This window comes from Monodon monoceros, unplaced genomic scaffold (assembly GCF_005190385.1).
Source record: "Monodon monoceros isolate NGI ecotype Baffin Bay Population unplaced genomic scaffold, NGI_Narwhal_1 Super_Scaffold_21, whole genome shotgun sequence".
In the NCBI taxonomy this organism is placed as follows: domain Eukaryota; kingdom Metazoa; phylum Chordata; class Mammalia; order Artiodactyla; family Monodontidae; genus Monodon; species Monodon monoceros.
Window position 1 is genome coordinate 73,182,889 of NW_021703778.1, and position 24,228 is coordinate 73,207,116.

At 36.4% G+C, this 24,228-nt stretch overlaps 2 protein-coding genes across 3 annotated transcripts in view; one reads left to right on the forward strand and one right to left on the reverse strand.

The window, feature by feature from the left end:
* Positions 1-567: 567 nt before the first annotated feature.
* THAP10 (THAP domain containing 10) lies at positions 568-19,026 on the reverse strand. Its single transcript, XM_029237108.1, is given in 4 exon segments — positions 568-2,319; positions 2,419-2,566; positions 18,009-18,625; positions 18,846-19,026. Coding segments are annotated over 4 exon segments (1,143 nt in total). The 3' UTR covers positions 568-2,122.
* LRRC49 (leucine rich repeat containing 49) overlaps positions 18,509-24,228 on the forward strand; it is a 128,688-nt gene continuing 122,968 nt past the window's right edge. The window contains exons 1-3 of one of the 2 annotated variants that reach the window (XM_029239428.1): positions 18,509-19,072; positions 19,717-19,773; positions 21,960-22,047. Coding sequence is in view for 1 of the 2 variants with exons in the window: in XM_029239429.1 (XP_029095262.1) it covers positions 19,025-19,072; positions 19,717-19,773; positions 21,960-22,047 (193 nt within the window). In the remaining variant the exon portion in view is untranslated. The remainder of the gene's footprint in view (positions 19,073-19,716; positions 19,774-21,959; positions 22,048-24,228) is intronic. The other variant, XM_029239429.1, reaches the window with a different exon arrangement.

Sequence of the window (24,228 nt, forward strand, 5' to 3'; positions counted from 1 at the left end):
TGTTTGGTGACAGATGGTAACTAGACGTATCCTGGTGATCATTTTGAAATATAGCGAAGTATGGAACCACTATGTTGAGTAACAGGAACTAACATAATGTTGGAGGTCAATTATACTTCAAAAACAAACAAAAAACACAGAAGAAGAGACCAGATTTGTGGTTATTGGAGAAGCCTGGCTAGGGGAGGGGGAATTGGATGCAGGTGGTCAAAAGGTACAAACTTTCACTTACCAGATAAATAAGTACTAGGGATACAGTGTACAACATGATAAATATAATTAGCACTGCTGTATGTTATACATGAAAGTTGTTAAGAGAGTAAATCCTAAGAGTTCTCATCACAAGGAAAAAAGTTTTTTCTATTTCTTTAATTTTATATCTATATGAGCTGATGGATAGTCACTAAACTTACTGTGGTAAACATTTCATGATATATATATGTCAAACATTATGCTTTACACCTTAAACTTATACAGTGCTATATGCCAATTATATCTCAATAAAACTGGAAAAAAAGCATTGACATGTTAAAAAAAATAAATAAAATAAAATAAAGCCAGTATTTCATTTTACTTTAGGGCAGTGAAACATTACACAATTCATTATAAAATCATCTGAATCAACCAACCAAATCTAAATTTTCAATTGATAGGAAAAATAAAATTAACTTATTAGTAAAAGAGGAACACAAAGTGCTGTTATGGCTGTCAAAGTTGTTTAACATATAGAAATGAAGTAAACCCATGGCAGTGAAATTTGGGGATGAATGGGCATATAACATTCATTATGATTTGGATTAAGGAGATACACTGTTTCAGAGCTCAAGGGAAAACAGTTACCCCCCACGCCCCCCCCCGATAACATTTAGTTCCAGAAGATTTATATGCTTAATTTTAAAACACAACATTCTCTTAAAACATCAAATATTTATCTTAAATTCAAGCCAAACCAGCAATAATAATAATAATGCTATGTGTTTACGTAATCATTGTTCAGGCTTACAACTTCGATTAATACTTTATTTTATTGTTTTTTTAATTAAAATTATACTGTTCAAATTAAGTCAGACATGAAATTAGCTTGGAAGAAAATCACTTTGGTGTATTATTTAAACCTTTGAGGATAAAATCCATGTAAGTTCTTCCAATCATGCAGAACTAACAGGACATGTGAGATGTAAAATGGACATTTATTTTTATTATTTTCAATACAAGATCAGAGTTATAATAAGTTTCTCAGAAACTATTGTAATAAATTACTTCATGGTACAAAACTGCCATAGAAATTTTCCTGGTGAATGGCAGATGGGGCAGCTAAGTTTCACATGTTTATTTCCCAAAGTGGTACTGGTAGCGGAAAACCTAATTTCTAAAATGGGGATATGTTAGAAATGTAATACTTCTTTTTGCATGATGTTAATAACTTCTATCTAAATTAATCAAACTAATTAATTTGATGTAATAGGAACTGATGCAAACGGATTTCATTATAAAGGTAATCTAAGGATATGAAATTCTATCTCTATTTAAATTGATTCCCTTTGAAATTTTTCTGTAAATGACATAGCTTCACCAGAAATGCTCACAGGGACTGATTCATAGATGTAATAGTATTACAACTGGACAGACTAAAAAATAATAGAAATAATAGAAAATAATAATCAAGGATAAGTGTCCTGGCTCTACCCTCAAATCATTTAGTCGTATCAGACCTAGCTGTGCTCAGTTATGCTCTTCACCTTCAAGTTATTTAGAACAGTGACATTCTAACTCGTGAGTGTCAAGTAAGTCCCATATGAGCGTTGCTTCTGAACTAAGCTTAAATAGTCAATGCTTAATCTTGATCTGGCAATGCTGCTACTGTGGTTTTGTTTTATGACTTGATTTGCACCAAAAGTATAAAAAGAAAAAAGAAAAAAAGGTGAAAGTGGGGGGTGGGGAGGTGTGGGCAGGACTACCTTTATTATCTTGACAGACAGGCAAATTTTTCCCTTAGAGCTAAACAAATTCTGCATACTCAACTGTCAAGTTATCTTGAGGTGAAAGATTTACAAGAGCAAAGAGATAATTATGTGAGCAAAGATTTGAAAACCTAGAGCACATCAAATCATTTGATGTTGCGCTAACAGGTCTCTTCTTTTACCTGTACAGCTATGTAAGACAAATCACTCTGTTCACTCTTGATATTCCAGTCCTCATCTGTTTCTGAGTCACTGGAGTAAGTGTCAAAGAGAGAGGACGTTCTAGACCACAATTCATCAGTCTGAGTAGTTGCATTACATAGTCGTGTTCCAAACACTTTCACTTTGGCCTGAATACCTGAAGGAGAATAAACACAATTACCTATGAGTTAGAATTTGCTTTTCATACACAAAAGTCCAATTCAATTGATCAATCAACTGAAAAGTCAAAACTTACCCACACTGTAGTGAGGGGGTCTCTTCAGAGATATTTATGTACTTTTGTGCACTGGGCCTTCCTCACAGTGAGTAGGTACTGAAGTGACATCATTAGATAGATTATCAGCATGGACTTGTGTTTGTATAACTTGATTTTCATGTGCAATCTAAAAACATAAATCAGAGGAGAATTATACTGAAGGTAAGGCCTTCTTATAAACAGTGAAAAAGTATAGATAATACTTTTCAAGGTCACATATTAGGAAGGCTGGAATTTGAACCCAGGCAAGCTGGCTCCATAGTCCAAGTAGTTAAGAAGTCTGCCATACTGCCCTTTACTATTTCTAAGTCTATTTCTAAGCATTGTGGTCAAGCAGAAATCTATATGCTATTAAGCTATTTGCCGACAACCCATTGAATTTTCCCTAAATCAACAGCTGGAAGAGATACTACTACTAGTATTAAATGATTGTAATCGTATTAAGTATATCATAGCAAAGCAGTAGCATCGTTCTAGAAGACCTAATCATCAGCCCTTTATCCACGACAGAGAAATAACGTAAGATAATACGCTTTAATGTTTTTATGCTTTCCTGAGAGAAGTTACAACGTGAAATGGAAATTTTGATTTATGGGAGAAGTAAGAGGTAGAAAGGAGGGGAATTTGGATATTCAGAAGGTAATGTAAGACTGAGTACCTGGAAATTATGTGGAAGAGGCTAAGAAAAGATATCCGGAAAATGTAAGAGGGTGTGTGGGAAGAAAAAATAAGTGATAGAGAAATGAAAAAAAGCACTTTGTAATTTTACCTAGACCACTGAAAAGAAATTTTAGCAAGCATCCTTGGTTGCTGTAACACAGGCTATGAATGCCCAAGTTAAAGAAACTTTATGAAGAAACTTTTGTGAAGAGTCCCTTTGTAACATGAAGAATTACACCTAATATTTTTGAGGATTTAAATAAAAATTGAAGTCTTTATCTTTGTGTTTATAGTTATGATTAATTTTGACAGCTAATCTACTTCTACTTTTAAGCCAAGCATTATAAAGGTCTAGAATAAGTATATATTTCTTTACAAAACAGATGTACTCCTGATAAAATGGAGTTTTAGGAATTTATTCAGGCTTTAAAAAATAACTTTTGTTCCTTTTATAACAGTAATACATTGGATCACTGAGGAAAATTTGCACCATACAGAGAAGCAAAAAGAAAAAAAAATTAGCCGTAATCCCATCATTCATAGCTAACAACTTCATATTTTGGTATCAATTTTGTCTTTTTCTATATATTTTTTAAAATTGGGAACATATGTTTTATAATCTTGTTTTCCTCTTTAATACATCATGTTTCTATGTTATTAAATATTCTACATATAATTTTTATGGCTGCATACAACCTATTGTACAGATATACTGTAATTTATTAAAACAATCCATAATATTAGAAATCTTTGAACAAAAATTTTTGTGTACATACACGATTACTTCTTTATATTAAAAATTTAAGAAACAGAATTCCCAGATATGTATTAATCAACTAGAACATGAAGCAAAAGAAAATTTTTAGAATGAGGCAAAGAAAGACCAAAGGATGAAGGCTATAGAAAAGGTCATAAGAGGTACAGCAGAAAAGATTAAAAAGCATAATATATAATATCAGTTGTAGTCCCAAAGGAAAAGAAAGAAAATGGGACAGAAACAGTATTTGAACAAATAACATCTGAGAATTTACCAAAATGAATACAAGGCATTAAGACATGGTTTTACAAAAGTACTAAATGTATTCACTAAAATAAAAACAAAGGAAACCATATCTTTGCATATTACAGTAAAACTGGAAAACAATGAGAAAAACTTAGGAGCCAGAGGAAAAAAAGATACATTGTCTTCAAAGGGGCAACCATAAGACACAGTAAGGCTTAAACTTTTAAGGAAACACAAAGATTGAAATAAAAGGGTGTAAAAAAGATCTAATATGCTAACACTAACCTACAGAAAACTGGTGCTGCTATATTGGTGCTATATAATAACACAGCTTCAAAATATACAACACAAAAATTGTTAGAAGACTAAATATGTAAAAAACCAAGGTGGAAGATTTTTAACACACCTCTCTCAGTAACTAATAGGCAGGCAAAGATTCCATAGGGATATAAGAAATTTAAACAACATGATTAATAGACATATATGGAGAATTGTATCCAACTGCAGAACATACATTCACCTCAAGTACACATGGAACATTTATAAAAACTAACCTACATTAGGCCTAATACAGTTTCAATAAATTTCAAAATAAATCCATATGCTGGGGCTTCCCTGGTGGTGCAGTGGTTGAGAGTCTGCCTGCCGATGCAGGGGACACAGGTTTGTGACCCGGTCCAGGAGGATCCCACATGCCGCGGAGCGGCTGGACCTGTGAGCCATGGCCGCTGAGCCTGCGCGTCCGGAGCCTGTGCTCCGCAACGGGAGAGGCCACAACAGTGAGAGGCCCGCGTTCCGCCAAAAAAAAAAAAAAAAAATCCATATGCTGTATATTCTCTGGCCACAGTGTAACTGACCTAAAAGTCTATAACAAAAATATAACTACAAAATACCTGCATCTTTGGAAATTTTTAAATACACTTCTAAGTAACCCATGATAAAATTACAGTGGAAATTAGAAGATATTTTACACTAAATAATAATAAAAATATTCAAAATCTAAAACTTGTGGGATTCAGTTAATGTCACACTTAGAAGGGCATTTATAGTCTTAAATGTACATAATAGTATAGAAAAAATTAATTAGCCTTAATTTACACTGCAATTTTAACACCATTCAAAAAATTATTTCACAAGATATTTCTAACGTATCTTCATTTCAGGAGTGTTCCCTCAAATAATAAACTCTACTGAATTCTACATTTGGGAAATAAGTATGTCAAACTTAGCTGTCCCATCTGCCATTCACTATGAAAATTCTGGAAATCAATGATCCAATTTAATACTCAAGAAGTTAAAGAAAGAATGGTAAATAAAAATTGAAAAAGTAGAGAGATGAGAGAGTGAACTGTAATGTAAACGATGATGGACTTTGAGTTATAACGATGTGTCAGTGTAGGCTCATCAGTTGTAACAAATGTACCACTCTGGTGGGGGATGTTGATAATGGAGAAGGCTATGCATGTGTGGGCGCAGGGGGTAATTGGGTAATCCATCTTCCCCTCAATTTTGCTGTGAACCTAAAACTTTTCTAAAAAAATAAAACCTTAAAAAATTAAAGAAAAATACTGGAAATCTTTTAATATGCAGCTCAATGTTCATAGCAGCATTATTTAAAATAGCTAAGACATGGAAGCAACCTAAGGGTCCATCAACAGAAGAACGGATAAGGAAGATGTGGCATATAAATATATAACATTACTCAGCCATAAAAAAGAATAAAATCTTGCCATTTGAAACAACATGAATGACCCTGAGGGTATTATTCTTAGGGAAATAAGTCAGACAGAGAAAGACAAATACTGTATATTTTCATTTATATGTGGAGCCTAAAAATAAAACAAATGAAGGAATATAACAAAACTGAAACAGACTCACAGATACAGAGAGCAGACTAGCAGTTACCAGTGGGGAGAGAGGTGGAGGGAGGGGCAAAATAGGGAAAGGGGATTAAGAGGTACAAACTATTGGGAATAACATAAATAAGATAAAGAGGGCAGACAGCAGAAGCAAGAAGAACTACAATCCTGCAGCCTGTGGAACAAAAATCACATTCACAGAAAGACAGACAAGATGAAAAGGCAGAGGGCTATGTACCAGATGAAAGAACAAGATAAAACCCCAGAAAAACAACTAAATGAAGTGGAGATAGGCAACCTTCCAGAAAAAGAATTCAGAATAATGATAGTAAAGATGATCCAGGACCTTAGAAAAAGAATGGAGGCAAAGATTGAGAAGGTGCAAGAAATGTTTAACAAAGATCTGGAAGAATTAAAGAACAAACAGAGATGAACAACACAATAACTGAAATGAAAAATACACTAGAAGGAATCAATAGCAGAATAACTGAGGCAGGAGAACAGATAAGCAACCTGGAAGACAGAATGGTGGAATTCACTGCTGTGGAACAGAATAAAGAAAAAAGAATGAAAAGAAGAGAAGACAGCCTAAGAGACCTCTAGGACAACATTAAATGCAACAATATTCGCATTATAGGGGTACCAGAATGAGAAGAGAGAGAAAAAAGACCCAAAAAAATATTTGAAGAGGTTATAGTCGAAAACTTCCCTAACCTGGGAAAGGAAATAGCCACCCAAGTCCAGGAAGCGCAGAGAGTCCCAGGCAGGATAAACCCAAGGAGAAACACGCTGAGACACATAGTAATCAAATTGGCAAAAATTAAAGACAAAGAAAAGTTATTGAAAACAGAAAGGGAAAAATGACAAATAAAATACAAGGGAACTCCCATAAGGTGAACAGCTGATTTCTCAGCAGAAACTCTACAAGCCAGAAGGGAGTGGCATGACATATTTAAAGTGATGAAAGGGAAGAACTTACAACCAAGATTACTCCACCTGGCAAGGATCTCATTCAGATTCGATGGAGAAATCAAAAGCTTTACAGACAAGCAAAAGCTAAGAGATTTCAGCACCACCAAACCAGCTCTACAACAAATGCTAAAGGAACTTCTCTAAGTGGGAAACACAAGAGAAGAAAAGGACCTACAAAAACAAACCCAAGGGCTTCCCTGGTGGTGCAGTGGTTGAGAGTCCGCCTGCCGATGTAGGGGACGCAGGTTTGTGCCCTGTTCCGGGAAGATCTCACACGCTGCGGAGCGGCTGGGCCCGTGAGCCATGGCCGCTGGGCCTGCACGTCCGGAGCCTGTGCTCCGCAATGGGAGAGGCCACAGCAGTGAGAGGCTTGCATAGCGCAAAAAAAAAAAACCAAAACAATTAAGAAAATGTTAATAAGAACATACATATTGATAACTACCTTAAACGTGAATGGATTAAATGCTCCAACCAAAAGATACAGGCTCACTGAATGGATACAAAAACAAGACCCATATATATGCTATCTACAAGAGACCCACTTCAGACCTAGGGACACATACAGACTGAAAGTGAGGGGATGGAAAAAGATATTCCAAGCAAATGGAAATCAAAAGAAAGCTGGAGTAGCAATACTCATATCAGATAAAATAGACTTTAAAATAAAAAGTGTTACAAGAGACAAGGAAGGACCCTACAAAATGATCAAGGGATCAATCCAAGAAAAGATATAACAATTATAAATATATATGCACCCAACACAGGAGCACCTCAATACATAAGGCAACTGCTAACAGCTATAAAAGAGGAAATCGACAGCAACACAATAATAGTGGGGGACTTTAACACCTCACTTACACCAATGGACAGATCATCCAAACAGAAAATTAATAAGGAAAAACAAGCGTTAAATGACACAATAGACCAGATAGATTTAATTGATATTTATAGGACATTCCATCCAAAAACAGCAGATTACACTTTCGTCTCAAGTGCGCATGGAACATTCTCCAGGACAGATCACAACTTGGGTCACAAATCAAGCCTCAGTAAATTTAAGAAAATTAAAATCATATCAAGCATCTTTTCTGACCGCAACGCTATGGGATTAGAAATCAATTACAGGGGAAAAAACGTAAAAAACACAAACACATGGAGGCTAAACAATACGTTACTAAATAAACAAGAGATCACTGAAGAAATCAAAGAGAAATCAAAAAATACCTAGAGACAAATGACAATGAAAACACGATGTTCCAAAACCTATGGGATGTGGCAAAAGCAGTTCGAAGAGGCAAGTTCATAGCTATATGAGCCTACCTCAAGAAATAAGAAAAATCTCAAATAAATAATCTAACCTTACACCTGAAGCAACTAGAGAAAGAAGAACAAACAAAACCCAAAGTTAGCAGAAGGAAAGAAATCATAAAGATCAGAGAAGAAATAAATGAAATAGAAACAAAGAAAACAATAGCAAAGATCAATAAAACTACAAGCTGGTTCTTTGAGAAGAAAAACAAAATTGATAAACCATTAGCCAGATTCATCAAGAAAAAGAGGGAGAGGACTCAAATCAATAAAATTAGAAATGAAAAAGGAGAAGTTACAACAGACACTGCAGAAATACAAAGCATCCTAAGAGACTACTACAAGTAACTCTATGCCAATAAAATGGACAACCTGGAAGAAATGGACAAATTCTTAGAAAGCTATAAGCTTCCAAGACTGAACCGGGAAGAAATAGAAAATATGAACAGACGAATCACAAGTAGTGAAATTGAAACTGTGATTAAAAATCTTCCAACAAACAAAGTCCAGTCAGGATGAACTAGAATGGGAACAGAGACACTGAGGCTATGCTGCTGGACTACAGAGGCTGAGATCATGAAGACTTATGAGGAGGACAATGAAATAAAGAGCAAGGGGCCAATATGAAAATAACTCTGAAAGAACAACCCAGAGGATTACACATGATAATCAGTTTTAAAAGTTCAACTGCTTTTAATTTTTTTCGTAAACATAACCATATCAATAAATTAGCAACATTGGGCTTCCCTGGTGGTGCAGTGGTTAAGAATCCACCTGCCAATGCTGGGAACATGGGTTCAATCCCTGGTCCAGGAAGATCCCACATGCTGCAAAGCAACTAAGCCCATGCGCCACAACTACTGAGCCTGTGCTCTAGAGCCCGTGAACCACAACTACTGAGCCCACGTGCCACAACTACTGAAGCCCGCGTGCCTAGAGTCTGTGCTCCTCAACAAGAGAAGCCACCACAATAAGAAGCCTGCACACAGCAACGAATAGTAGCCCCCGCTCGCCGCAACTAGAGAAAGCCCGCGTGCAGCAATGAAGACCCAACACAGCCAAAATAAATAAATAAATAAATTTATTTTTTAAAAAAAACAAAGTCCAGGACCAGATGGCTTCAAAGGTGAATTCTACCAAACCCTTAGAGGAGAGTTAACACCCATCCTTCTCAAACGCTTCCAAAAAATTGCAGAGGAAGGAACACTCCAAAACTCATTCTATGAGGCCACCATCACCCTAATACCAAAACCAGACAAAGATACTACAAAAAAAGAAAATTACAGACCAATATCACTGATGAAGATAGATGCAAAAATCCTCAACAAAATACTAGCAAACAGAATCCAAGAGCACATTAAAAGGATCATACACCATGATCAAGTGGGATTTATCCCAGGGATGCAAGGATTCTTCAATATACGCAATTCAATCAATGTGATATACTATATTAACAAACTGAAGAAGAAAAACCATATGATCATCTTGATAGAAGCAGAAAAAGCTTTTGACAAAATTTCAACACTCATTTATGATAAAAACTCTCCAGAAAGTGGGCATAGAGGAAACCTACCTCAACGTAATAAAGGCCATATACGACAAACCCACAGCAAACATCATTCTCAATGGTGAAAACCTGAAAGCATTTTCTCTAAACTCAGGAACAAGACAAGGATGTCCATTTTCACCACTATTATTCAACATAGTTTTGGAAGTTCTAGCCACGGCAATCAGAGAAGAGAAAGAAATAAAAGGAATACGAATTGGAAAAGAAGAAGTAAAACTGTCACTGTTTGCAGATGACATGACACTATACATAGAGAATCCTAAAGATGCCACCAGAAAACTACTAGAGCTAATCAATGAATTTGGTAAAGTTGCAGGATACAGAATTAATGCACAGAAATCTCTTTCATTCCTATACACTAATGATGAAAAATCTGAAAGAGAAATGAAGGAAACACTCCCATTTACCATTGCAACAAAAAGAATAAAATACCTAGGAATAAACCTACCCAGGGAGACAAAAGACCTGTATGCAGAAAACTATAGACCCTGATGAAAGAAATTAAAGATGATACCAACAGATGGAGAGATATACCATGTTCTTGGATTGGAAGAATCAATATTGTGAAAATGACTATACTACCCAAAGCAATCTACAGATTCAATGCAACCCCTATCAAATTACCAATGGCATTTTTTACAGAACTAGAACGAAAAATCTTAAAATTTGTATGGAGACACAAAAGACCCCAAATAGGCAAAGCAGTCTTGAGGGAAAGAAACTGAGCTGGAGGAAGCAGACTCCCTGACTTCAGACTATTCTACAAAGCTACAGTAATGAAGACAATATGGTACTGGCACAAAAACAGAAATATAGATGAGTGGAACAGGATAGACAGCCCAGAGATAAACCCATGCACCTACGGTCAGCTAATCTATGACAGAGGAGGCAAGGATATACAATGGAGAAAAGACATTCTCTTCAGTAAGTGGTGCTGGGAAAACTGGACAGGTACATGTAAAAGGATGAAATTAGAACACTCCCTAACACCATATACAAAAATAAACTCCAAATGGATTAAAGACCTAAATGTAAGACTGGACACTATAAAACTCTTGGAGGAAAACATGGGATGAACACTCTTTGACATAAATCACAGCAAGATCTTTTTTGATCCACCTCCTAGAGTAATAGAAATAAAAACAAAAATAAACAAATGGGACCTAATAAAACTTTTGCTTCTGCACAGCAAAGCAAACTATAAACAAGACGAAAAGACAACCCTCAGAATGGGAGAAAATATTTGCAAACGAATCACGGATAAAGAATTCATCTCAAAAATATATAAACAGCTCATGCAGCTCAATATTAAAAAAAACAAACAATCCAATCAAAAAATGGGCAGAAGACCTAAATAGACATTTCTCCAAAGAAGACCTACAGATGGCCAAGAGGCACATGAAAAGCTGCTCAATGTCACTAATTATTAGAGAAATGCAAATCAAAACTGCAATGAGGTATCACCTCACACCAGTTAGAATGGGCATCATCAGAAAATCTACAAACAATAAATGATGGAGAGAGTGTGGGGAAAATGGAACCCTCTTGTACTGTTGGTGGGAATGTAAATTGATACAGCCACTATGGAGAACAGTATGGAGGTTCCTTAAAAAACTAAAAATAGAATTAACATATGACCCAGCAATCCCACTACTGGGCATAAACCCAGAGAAAACTATAATTCAAAAAGATATATGCATGCCAGGGTTCACTGCAGCACTATTTACAATAGCCAGGTCACAGAAACAACCTAAATGCCCATCAAATGGATAAAGAAGATGTGGTACATACATACAATGGAATATTAGTCAGCCATAAAAAGGAACGAAATTGGGTCATTTGTAGAGACGTGGATGGATCTAGAGACTGTCATACAGAGTGAAGTAAGTCAGAAAGAGAAAAACAAATATATGTGGATATATATGCATATATGTGGAACAGATAAACCAGTTGGCAGGGCAGAAATAGAGACACAGATGTAGAGAACAAACGTATGGACACCAAGGGGGGAAAGCCGTGGGTGGTGGTGGTGGTGGTGTGATGAATTGGGAGATTGGGATTGACATGTATACACTGATGTGTATAAAATGGATGACTAATAAGAACCTGCTGTAAAAAAATAAATAAAATAAAATTCAAAAATTCAAAAATAAATAAATAAATAAGATACAAGGATGTAATATACAGCACAGGCAATACAGCCAATACTTCATAATAACTTTGTATGGAGTCTAATCTATAAAAATATCGACTACGTTCTACACCTAAAACTAATATAATATTGTAAGTCAATTATACTTCAATTAAAAAGTATACTAGGGGCTTCCCTGGTGGCGCAGTGGTTGAGAGTCCGCCTGCCGATGCAGGGGACACGGGTTCGTGCCCTGGTCCGGGAAGATCCCACATGCCGCGGAACGGCTGGGCCCGTGAGCCATGGCCGCTGAGCCTGCGCGTCTGGAGCCTGTGCTCCACAACGGGAGAGGCCACAACAGTGAAAGGCCCGCGTAACACAAAAAAAAAAAAAAAAAAAAAAAAAAAAGGATACTAGAAGTCTGTTAAAAAATGTAAGCAGTTGGGCAAAATTTGAAATATTTGGTAATCCAATATTTTGTCTTCACATAAGCAAGTTAGTTATCCTTAAGGTCTCCTTTGTTTGAAATACGTCTGAATATGTAAAGATATCCTAGTGTTTAAGTGAAGTTTTCACATTTTAACAAGTTTATTTAATGTGAAAACATATAGGAAAAGGTCTATGTTAATCATTTTAGCTCAGTAATGTATAAATCTAGTGTATCAATTAAAAATCAAAGCTGAACAAAATAATTTGAGGGGAAGAAATAATAATAGAAATAAAAAGAAAATATCAGAGAGAAGATCAAAAGGCAGAGTTCACTCTTTGAAAAGACTAATAAAAATCGATAAAAATGAAAAAGCAAAAATTACTAACAGATCATAAAGAATTTTAAAAGAGTATCATGAACACTTTTGTGTCAATATGTTTAAAAACTTAGATTGAACTGACAAATTTTTCGAAAAATACAATTTATCAAAATGGATATAGAAACAGAAAAACTCTGAATAACCCCATAACTATTAAAGAAATTGAATCCATCATTAAAAAATCTTCTCATAAGGAAAACTCCAGGACTAGGTGTCTTTTCCAGTGAATTCCACAAAATATTAATATCAAATTTATTAGTGGATATATAATGCCAATTTATATAAACTTTTCCAGAGAATGATGAAAGAGGGGACAACTCCAAATTGGTCAGCATAATCTTGAAACCAAAACATGAAAAAGGCATTTCAAGAAAGAACGGGTATAGACCAATTTTGCCTATGAACACATATGCAAAAATTGTAAATAGAATGTTAACAAATCAAATTAAACAATACCTAAAGGAATAATACACCTTGGGCAAATTGGGTTTGCTTCAGCTATGCAAGTTTGACTCTATATGTCAAAAACAGGCAATAAAGTTCATGACATTAACAGAATAATAAGCAAAATATGTGATCATTAATAGGTTCAGAAAAAGCATTGAAAAAATTCAACATCATTTATGATTTAAATCTGTAGCCAAAACTTGGAAGAGAGGGGAATATTTCTTTTTATGGTAAGAGCAGCTACCAAAAGAACTATAGCAAAAATCATATCAAATGGTGAAATATTAATGACTTTTCCTTTGAAAATAGGAATGAGAAAAGGATTCCCCATCACTTCTTCTATTTCCCCTGCTGTACTGGAGGTTCTAGCTAGTGCAATAGGAAGAATAAGAAACAAAAGCATAAACATCAAAAACTATATGCATATATTTTTTATACATGTAGGAAGTCCAAAAGTATCTGCAAATTACCAGAATTAATAAATGAGTTTAACAAGGTTTCTGGTTACAAGGTCAACAAAAATCAATTTATCCACATACATTTATAGAAAATAAAATTTTAGATAATACTATTTATAATAGCAAAATCAAATAGGAACAAATCTAATGAAATATGTACAAGACCTCTACATAGAATGCCATAATGTTTTTAAGAGAAATGTAAAAACCCAAATAAATAGAGGGATACATTATGTTCATGGATTGGAAGAATCAGTATTGTCAATGTGCTCTTTCTCCCTACATTCATTTAAAAATTCAATGCACTCTCAGTCAAAATCCCAACAGATAATTTGTGGAAATTGATGAACCAATCCTAAAATATATATGGAAATTTAAAGAGCCCAAAATAACCAAGACATCCATGAAGATGAACAAGGTAAGAGGAATTAATCAACTGGATATTAATTTTTTTGGGGGGGGGCTGTACAATGACCATGTGCTTTATTTCTTCTGCTCTGTGATTTTTTATTTCAATAGTAACTTCCATATAAAGTAAAACTACTTGATTACCTCAACTTTGGTTCAGATTAAGGTCTCATAAAGAATTTTAGCAAGTACATTTAAACTAATACCATAAAACACAATCATTATTGAAAATAAGCATTTGTCAGAAAAATATGCCAACTGGATATTAATTCTTAACATAAGCTATAGTAAAGTACTGTGATAATGGTGTAAAGATAGGCAAACATAAATGGAACAGCATTTTAAAATGTCGAAACAGACTAATGTGTATATGAAAACTTGATTTATGACAAAGTTGACACTGCAGGACACTGAGGAAATGCTAGCCTTTTCAATAAAAGATGCTGAGTCAATTGGGTATCTATATGAGGAAAAAATGAAACAAACTCCACTTCATACACAAAAATCAATTCTGAATAGGTTGTAGATATGAATGTAAAGACTAAAAACAGTAAGTTTATGGAAAACAGCAAAGCAGCATGCTTTAAGCATTAAGTATACAGAAAAAGATGGTTAGGTTGGCCTACATTGAAATTAAGAACTAAGTACACAGGAAAAAAAAAAAAAAAAAAAAAGCTCAAGCTCAGTACATCAAAAGACACTATTAAGAGTGAAGAGGAGAAGGTAGTTAAAGCATATTTAACTGACAAAGGACTTGAAGACAGAATTGATTAAGAACTCTATATCAACAAGAAAAAGACAATCCAACAGAAAAATCGGAATATCGCCAAAGAGGCTATCCAAATGTTCAATTAACATTTGAAAAGTTGTTCCCTTACTAATGTCATTTATGAAATGAGAAAGCAAAGTAAACCACCATTACACACCCTTCAAAAAACTCAATGTAAAAGACCGACAATCCAAGTGTAGGCAAGAATGTGAAACAACGTAAACTCTGATTATGCTTCTAGTAGTGTAAATTAGTACAACTATTTTAGAAGATTATCTGGTATTATTTACTGAAGTTTAATATAATACCATGTCCCAGAAATTCTAGGTATATATCATCAGAAACGTGTGCACATATGAAAAGGACATGTAGAAGGATGTTTACAGCAGGATTACTTCTAATAGCCCCAAAATGATAACAACCCAAATGTCCAACAACAGAAGAGATAAAAAAATTGTTTGGTATATTCGTACAATAAACTGCTATATAGTAATGCAAACATATTACTGCTATATGCAACAATATGGATGAATCTTACAAATATAATGTTGAACAAAAAGGCCAGATGCAAGAAATGCCTACAGTACAATTCTACTTACATCAAATTCAAAAGAAAGTAAACTTGGTTGCCTTGAGGATGGAGGAGCTAGGCTTGGGCTCTTGAGTTGCTAGTAATGTTCTAATTCTTTGACCTACAGTAGTTACACATGTTCAGTTTCTGATAATTTAATGATTTAAGCACTTTCCTGTATTTTGCTATATTTGAATTAAAGTTTAAAAAATACAGTTGGGTTAGAAAAACAAGGATGCAAAATTAACAGTTACGGAGAGACAATAATTCTAGCTATATGAAGCAAAGTATCAGTGTATGGTGCTCATCAGAACCCCCTTTTTTCCTTGGAGGTGGCCCCTAATCTTTCCTCAAGCTCCCTAAAGATAGGCTACATTCATACTATTTCTCTACATATAGCACAAAACACCCAAAACAGTGTTTACAATAGCTCCTCAATAAATATTGTAGAGTGACTGGAAATTTGCTGTTTAGTCAGTTGGTCTTGGAAAGAAAAACAGTGAGTGGGGGAAGGAGTGAAAGGTGGCACGAGTAAACTTTCTTAGAGATGCTATTGGGGTTCTCAATCCAGACCGGCTAAAAATTTATTGCTCTCAAGTCTAAATAAACTTTTTAAACTTTACATAAAGTACTATTATTAAAACCTACACATAGTTTCCTAATAACTCAGCATGTATATTAATGTAATATGGATTGTCAGAAGTGTTGGCTGGATATATTTACTAACTGGAAAACAGAGTTGGTATCTATTCTAAATTTCTCAATAGTTAGCCTTTGTTGTATTATAAGATCTTTGGTTGTTTTATTAGCCTGGCTTTTCTTGCAATTTTTGATTAGATGATAAAATTATGAGTAAGAAAAATGGTGTAAGGGTGTGTGTGGCACATGTTTAATATTTACCTCTTTTACTACATATTTATATATATCTATATAGAGATGTACATATATGGGCTTGGGTAAAGGTTGGCTAGGCAATGATGGTGGATAGATGGTTCAAGGAAGAGGCAGACGTCTTGACTGGTATACAGCTTGGTGAGAAGGGAAACTGGCAGAGAACTAAACTTCTATTGTACTAAAAAAAACTGCTCTCATAGTCACATAATCATTCCACAAATATTTATTGAATTCCTTAAATTTGCAAAATATTGTTCTAGTTGCTGGCAATACAATAGTGAACAAATCAGATAAGATCCCTACTCTCACAAAGCTTACATTCTAATGTGAGGACAAACATTAAGGAAATTATACAATTATTTCATGACAACTGTGATGAGTGCAACTGAAGTATATGTGCTAATGAAGTGTATGAAGAATGAGAATATATAATTAGGGAAGCAAAAGGGAAGGATGTTTGAGCATATTTTTAAAGTAAAAGGACTCAATTGATGATGATGGGAAATGGCAGGGGCATAATTCCAGGGCAGTACATGAAATAATGGAGAAAAGGCTTATTGGTAGGAAAGAATATAGTATGTTCAAAAATTGAAAAGATCAGCATGACTGGTACACAGTGAGCAACAAGGACGGTGGACTGGGATAGGACTGGTGTGGCAGGCAGGGGTAAATAGCATGCAGAGACTTGTAGGTTGTGTTAATAATATTATTCTTCATCCTAACAATTGCAGGGTGTCATTAAAGGGTCTTAAGCATCCACCCCAATGTAGGAAGCAGGTTGGTATGGCAGAAGAGTTTCTGTCTGGCAATTAGACCTAGAGAAAAGGCTCTTGAGGAAATTCACCTCCTGGACTGGCTTTCTTGTGCATAAATATTGAGTCTGAACTAGATGAGAACTTAGGTTTCCTTCAGCTCTAAAATTCAACGAATACCTCTATATATTCAAAGCCAAAATGTCAGTTACAAGTCACCTGACTTCTTGGTGAATTATTCCTATCTCTAAAACTGAACACATTTTAGATCCAGTTAAGAGTCATAATTTAATCTATGTTATGGTGATACGGCTGAAGTTTGACTAACTCAAAGAAGACTGGAAAGTCTTCTTTAAGATGGGAACTGGGCAAGAAGGCAGTAGTGACCAGATGCAAAATAAGTGTAATCAGTGCTTATGAGTATCAAGGAAGTACGCAGAAGAGAGCAAGATAGGAAAATTCAGCTCATTGGAACGATTTAATTTAAAGGCAGTCAGTCAAGAGGTAGTTTAGAAGTGGGAAGGGATCGTTTATCAGCAAGCCCCATCTTCATCAGCATCTCGTATCCCCCTTCCCCCGCCATTTTGATAGCATAATTGATAATTCCTCAAGCTTATGTAATACGGTATGCAGAAAGTTTCAAGCACCCCATTCCTTGAGATTTTCTCAAATTAAACACTTTCTATTTAAAAACTCAGGAGCGGAGAGTGACGGCGACTATAATCTGAAGAACGAGAGAGAGAGACAGAGACAGAGAGAGAATGAGTGTGTTTTGGGGAAGAGGAGGTAGAAGAAACTATAATTCCAGAGTGTTAATGCTAAACAGGCTCTTGGAGATCACTGAGTAAACAGAAACCTTCGAGGTGAGGTGACTTTCCCAAGACGACACTAAGTGGAGGAGCCTAGCCACAGACCCAGGGTCCTCCAACGACCCTCGGGGGACTCCTGGGTGGCCCTTTACCTGTGAAGCCGCAGCCCTCTACCTGGCCCGGAGGAGTGTACAGCAGGCTGGCCCCGGGGCAGCCTCGGGCTGCCTGACGGCCTGGGGCTCTCCTCCCTTCTCAGGGCCGCCCGTTCCGTCTCCCTCTTCTTGCCCCTTAGCTGCCGGGGAGGACACCCGGTGCAAGGTGGGCACGGCGCCCGCCACAAGCCTCAGGCGCTGGGAGAAGCGCAGGTTCTTCTGGATAACTGAGGAGACGTCAAAACAGGCGGGAGCAAAGTGGTCGGAGCAGATGACCGACCTGTCGTTGCCCTCGTACCAGTCGGCGCGGCGGCCCCGCACGAAGCGGTCCCACAGCAGCCGCACAGCCCGGTCCTTGGGGAAGCGGAACAGCGACTTCCCGGACGTGGTGGTGTTGCCGCAGTGCGCGGCCACGCAGCTGGCAGGCACGGCAGCTGACTCCGGGTTGGGAGATGTGGGCCCTCCACACGGCCGCGCACTCCCTGAGCACTCACCTGCCGGATTCAGCGTACGCCTTGTCTCCTTCCCCCACCTCCGGCCGGCGGAAGTGCCGAACTGCGGCCCCACCTGGGAAAGTACCCGGCTCTCGGAGATCCTCCTCCTCCCTGCAGCTTCCCCTAAGAGCAGGTGGCCACAGGCAGAGGGATACAAATTTCGCGCGGGCCCAGCTGAGGTGAGCCGTAAAGAGGGACGGACCGGAAGCGGTGGTTGTCATAGCTACCGAGGTGGCCGGCCTCTTCCCCGTCTTATCCTCCTCTCCACACTCCCGCTCTGTTTTTATGAGGCCAGGAAAATAGAACTAGGAAGTGCTGACGTTTTGGGCCCCCCAAAAATAACCAGAGGCTCTAACGAGGGCATCGGCCAGTGCTTTGGTGGAGGACCAGACCGGAAATGGTAGTTTCCATGGTAACTCCTGAGCGGGTTGCCTGGGAGATGACCCCTTTCGCTGTCTGAATCTGTGCTGTAGCGTCACTTCTAAGGCAGATCTAACTGATCTTCTTGGACTGTCTCCTGCCATGATTCCCGGGAAATACCGCTCTGTTTCTGGCCGGGCTGCGAGCAACGTAGGTTGGGTCTCCTACTATTTCTTCCCATTAGTAGCGTCCTTTCTGACTGGAGTCTTTGTCCTAGGTGATGGGCTGTATTATTGGGACCAGCACCTCTGAATCTACGCAAGCTATTGTTTGACCGAGGCTTGAGATTCCTGGACTGGACCAAGGCACTTGGAGGGTATTTAATATTGTGTGATGGGTATTCAAAGTCTTGTCCAGGATCTGGGCTTCCCAGAAGGTGGAGCTGGTCTGCTGTGAAAGGCTAAGCTTCATTTAAATTCCTTTAACCGGTCAATTCCTTTTCTTTTTTTTTTAATTAAGAAAATATTAACTGGCACCGCCACCTCCTTCACCTGTCTCACTGAGCTATTTACTTAGACCTGAAATAGCAAGTGTCAAAAGCTTTAGGTGCTAAGTAGAGGGTTAAATTGCTGCAGACATTTTGGAAGATAAATCACAGTGAAACCTTTTAATTCTTAGTTGTGATTTTATTGTTTTCAGCAGGTCCCCAGAACATGATAATTTACCAGAAACAAGCAAAAAGCGAGCATTCTGTTTTATTCTAATTTTTTGTTATATCTTGGTGTACTATTTTGGGGAGGTGTGTGTGTGTATAAGTTAAGAGCATATTTTATGGTTTAATTTTTACATTGTAGGTGAACTGTGGGCTTCATCTGGTAATTCAAACATCATCGCTTCCTGAAAAAAACAAAGTAAGATTTAAGCAGATTTGTATTAAAATTGAATATAAATTGTTTTATATTCTGCAAAATAGCATGATTTAAAGAGCAGAGTCTAAATTGGAAAATTTAATTATATTTACTTTGGTCACTAATCTAAAGGTAATTTTTATTTTCTGCCTACACAAAGCCAACTAGTGGTTACCAAAGAAGAGATGGAAGGGGGAGGGGCAAATTAGGGGTATAGGATTAAGAGATACAAACTACTATGTATAAAATAGATAAGCAAGAAGGATATATTGTATACCTCAGGGAACTATAACCACTGTTTTGTTACTGAATCTCAATGTCGTACACTTGAAACTAATATAATATTGTAAATCAACTATACATCAATTAAAAAAATCAAACAAAACAAAGCCAAAAATAAAAACCTACCTCTTTTAAAAACTGAATCTTATTTCATCCATTACAAGAGGTAAGGTGGGTTTTTTTTGACATCTAAACATTTCTTAAATCAGGACCCTTCTTAAAACTGTTGGCACATCATTGTTTAATTGGGAAAGTTTTTGCTTCTTAGTAGTGGGTAAAATGATGGCATGTCTTACTACTGATGGAATCTTATAATAGATAAAATGTGATAATTTGGGGGCACATATCTCACATCCCAGGAAAAAACTGATTAGCAGTGGAAATATATTAGGCCAAATGCTATTTAGAAGTTAAGATTTGAACATGAGGTTCTTTTTCCCAGTTTGCCCATATTCTCCCTGGCATTTCCATAACTTCTGGCTTTTGATTTGATCTCTGAGATACTCGTGTTCTCCCCCCCAGCCCCAACCTCAGCTCTCAGATATACTCACCCACCTCCCACACAACTGTGTTTCAAGACACAACACAAATTTTCCTTCTTTGACCAATTTGGACACCTCCAACTGGCACAACTCAGGTTTTTCCTAAAAAGTTGTTAAATAGGTGTCACTGAAGGAACTCTGAAGTGAAGGGCGGAATTTACAGATAAAAACCTGAGAAGGCTAAGGAGGGGCGTGAGGAAGGTGGATGGAAGGACGCCATTGGTCAAGGAGGCAGCTGTGGATTACATTATGTATCTGGAAATAAACACTTGGAAAATAGGCCATTTGATTATCTTGAATAAATAGTAGTTAGCTAGATTAATTGAAAATATTCTTTATTGTAATTGGACCTAATGGATTCCTTCCAAAGCTTTGCTGATTGATTTCATTGGACAAATCCTATTCCACTATTATACATAGTATGTTTCTAGGAACTATGTGCCTCATCCAGATTCTTTCCAAACCATTCATTTTCTCTTGTGTGGACATGTATACCTTCGCTCATATAGTGCATAAGGATATAATGTAAATGCTATTATAATTTTTATAGTAGCATGAGAAACATCATAATTCTTTTATGATATGTATTTAGGGGTTTTGGTAGCTAATCATGAGAGGTTCTTTTGGTTTTGTTTTTCTCAGTCCTCCTATCAAATAATTTAAAATAAATTTAGAGAAAACCCTTCTTAGAAGGTTTAGATATATAATTTTATTATAATTGGACTGTTAAAGGAGTTCTAATGATAAGAACATTGTGATATTTTTTAACAGAATTTAGTTTCTATTGTATGTTTTTTGCTTTTCCTTTTGAGAAAATGATTCTTGTAATCACTGAATTGTGGTGAGAGTATGGAGGAATTGCAAGTAGCTCAGACTGGAGCCTGGTTTCATCTGACCTCATGAGACTGACTCTGATTTGTGTGTGTGTGTGTGTGTGTGTGTGTGTGTGTGTGTGTGTGGTAAAATACACATCACATAAAATTTGCCACTTTAACCATTTTAACTTGTACAAATCAGTGGTATTAAATACATTCACAATGTTGTACAACCATCACCACTCTCTAGTTTCAGTTTTTATCACCCAAAAGGGAGTCCCTATACCATTAAGCAGTCTCTCCCCATTCCGCCTTCCCAACCCTCTTGGAAGCCACAAATCTGCCTTCTGTCTCTATAGATTTTTCTATTCTCAGTATTTCATAAATGGAATCATATAATATGTAACATTTTGTGCCTGGCTTTCTTCGCTTAGCATGATGTTTTCAAGGTTCATCTATGTTGTAACATATATTGGTTATTTTATGTTATTTTATAATTATATTCATTACTTTCTCCAAAAAATTTTTTTTCTTAAATAATGTTTTTTAGGTTGAATTCAAGCTAAATAAAGAAACGCCGTCATTCCCTGGTCGACTCTTACAACATGATCTTGAAAGAAACTACTCAAGTAGGCAAGGTATTGTCAGAGAGCAGAGATTAGATATGGTTTATCTTCTTTAAGTAATATTGTTTAATAATGTTGAATTTCTAGATCCAAAGAGACTTGAATTAAAAATGACATCATTCATTGGTTACCAAATTGATTGGGAATTTGTTTAAATCAGAATTGATTTTATATACACAGCATAGTAGATTATTTCTAATACAGGAAAAGCTGTTGTGTTTTAGTTTGGGGTGGGTTCTGCACAAGAGAATGGGAAGGAATCTTCCAAATAATGTCTTAGAACTAGGAAAATAGCTAATTAGTGAGGGTAAGAGTATGGGAACACAGATCTTTAGGGAATAAGGAAACAGTGGAAAGAATGGAAAGTCAGGAGTAGAAAAGAAGCTATCTCTTTCCCTTACTAACGCATATAATTATAGATATATCAAAGGCCTTAAACTTTTGTGTGCATCCCCCAAGATCTTGTTAGAAATGCAGATTCTTAGTGCTTCCCTTCCCTTGTGCCCATCCCCATTCTGATTTTGCAGGCCTTGGGTGGGATTTGGAAATGTGCGTTTTAGTAATTCCTCAAGTGATTCTGATGGATGTGGTTTGTGGACCACCTTTTGAAACACAGCCTCATATGATCTGGTTATATTTCTGAAATGTATTTTTCAATTCAAGGAGAAATTTTCTTCGGAAGATTTGAGTTGTTACTTGGTTGCCAACGACTGTTAGCTATCTGTAATGTGCTAGTGTTAAGCACTGCAGAATCCTTACATACAGTACTGTCCCCATCTCCTAGGAGTTTATATGAGAGGGCTGATCAGTATAGGCCTCTCTAGATTGTTTATCTCACTACTGCATGAACATGTGGCGATTTTGAATATTTTATTAGTTTTCTTTTTTTGTTTTGTAACTTCTGGACTTTCCTCTTGGGCCCATCTAATCTGACATGACTTTTCTTTTTCCTATATCCTACACTCTTGTCTTGGTCAATTGCTGGACATGACATCAACCTAACTGCTGTTCCACAGTGTAAGAAGCATGTGTCTTGCCTTTTTTGGTTCGATTCAGTATGCATCTGCTGAGTGTGTACTGTGTGCCAGACACTGTATTAGGCACAGAGCTATAGATTTGAACCTGAAAATTCTCAAGTAGGAATTTTTTTTATGTTTGTATTGTGAGTTTCCTTCACATTTTTGATAATAAATCTTGAATTTGTTTTCTAAAACTTAAATACTTTTCCAAGGTATTCTTGAGTTAGAGGAGGAAGTTGGTAGACAGATTTGTGTATGTCTGGCTAGGTAAGTTTATTTAAGTGTTAAAGTATTGCTAGATATTTGCTAATGAGGAAATAGTATGGCGGCACTGAATTTTGTGAACCTGAAAGATAAATAAACTCTTGTACATAAATAATGACCCATAAAATACAGATTAATTCTTTAGGGAGAAATAAACCTATTTTTTACATTACATTTTTTACATTAAAAGATTTTATTCAAACTCATTCTCTGTGACATTTGTACCTGATTTCCAAATGTGCCTCCTTCATAGTTCCAGTCAGTTTCATGCAAGGAAGGCCACACAGTGTGTAGCTGTTTTCTTGACTTTTGTACTCACTGTTCTTCTTCCAAAGGCACAAAACTTTGGAAAAATTATACGTAGCAGTTTATCAGGAAAAGTTGAGGAATCTCTATCTAATAGACTGCATTCTGATACCCAATTATTATAATTAATTTTACCTCATCCTTATTTTTTCTATTTTTCAAAATTAATTGGACGTATATAATTGCCTGTCACCATAAATTAACCAGTGGTACTCTCAGTCCAAAGTAAAGAAACTCTATGTTTTAGTTAGGCTACTTAGTCTAAAACTTGGTATGTGATTTTTTTAGGCTTTTTATATTAATGTTAAGTGTTAACCCCTGTATCCTTGAGATTTTGTAAGAGCCAGGGACTGCTATACAGTAAAATCTCAGTTAACCAGACCTTAATTGATTAAATCCCTTAATTAAGAATTCTAAAATATGTCTATAGAGAGGAAGAGGCAGTGCTTGACTCTTAAGGTCATGATAAATCGTGAAAAATATAGAAACAGGATTTTGGTTACTAAAACAATCTCAAAGGTAAGGCTGAGTGGACACATATATGACCGTGTACTGTATTATCCATCCATCCAGCCAGCCATCTGTCCATCCCACTGCCCATCTC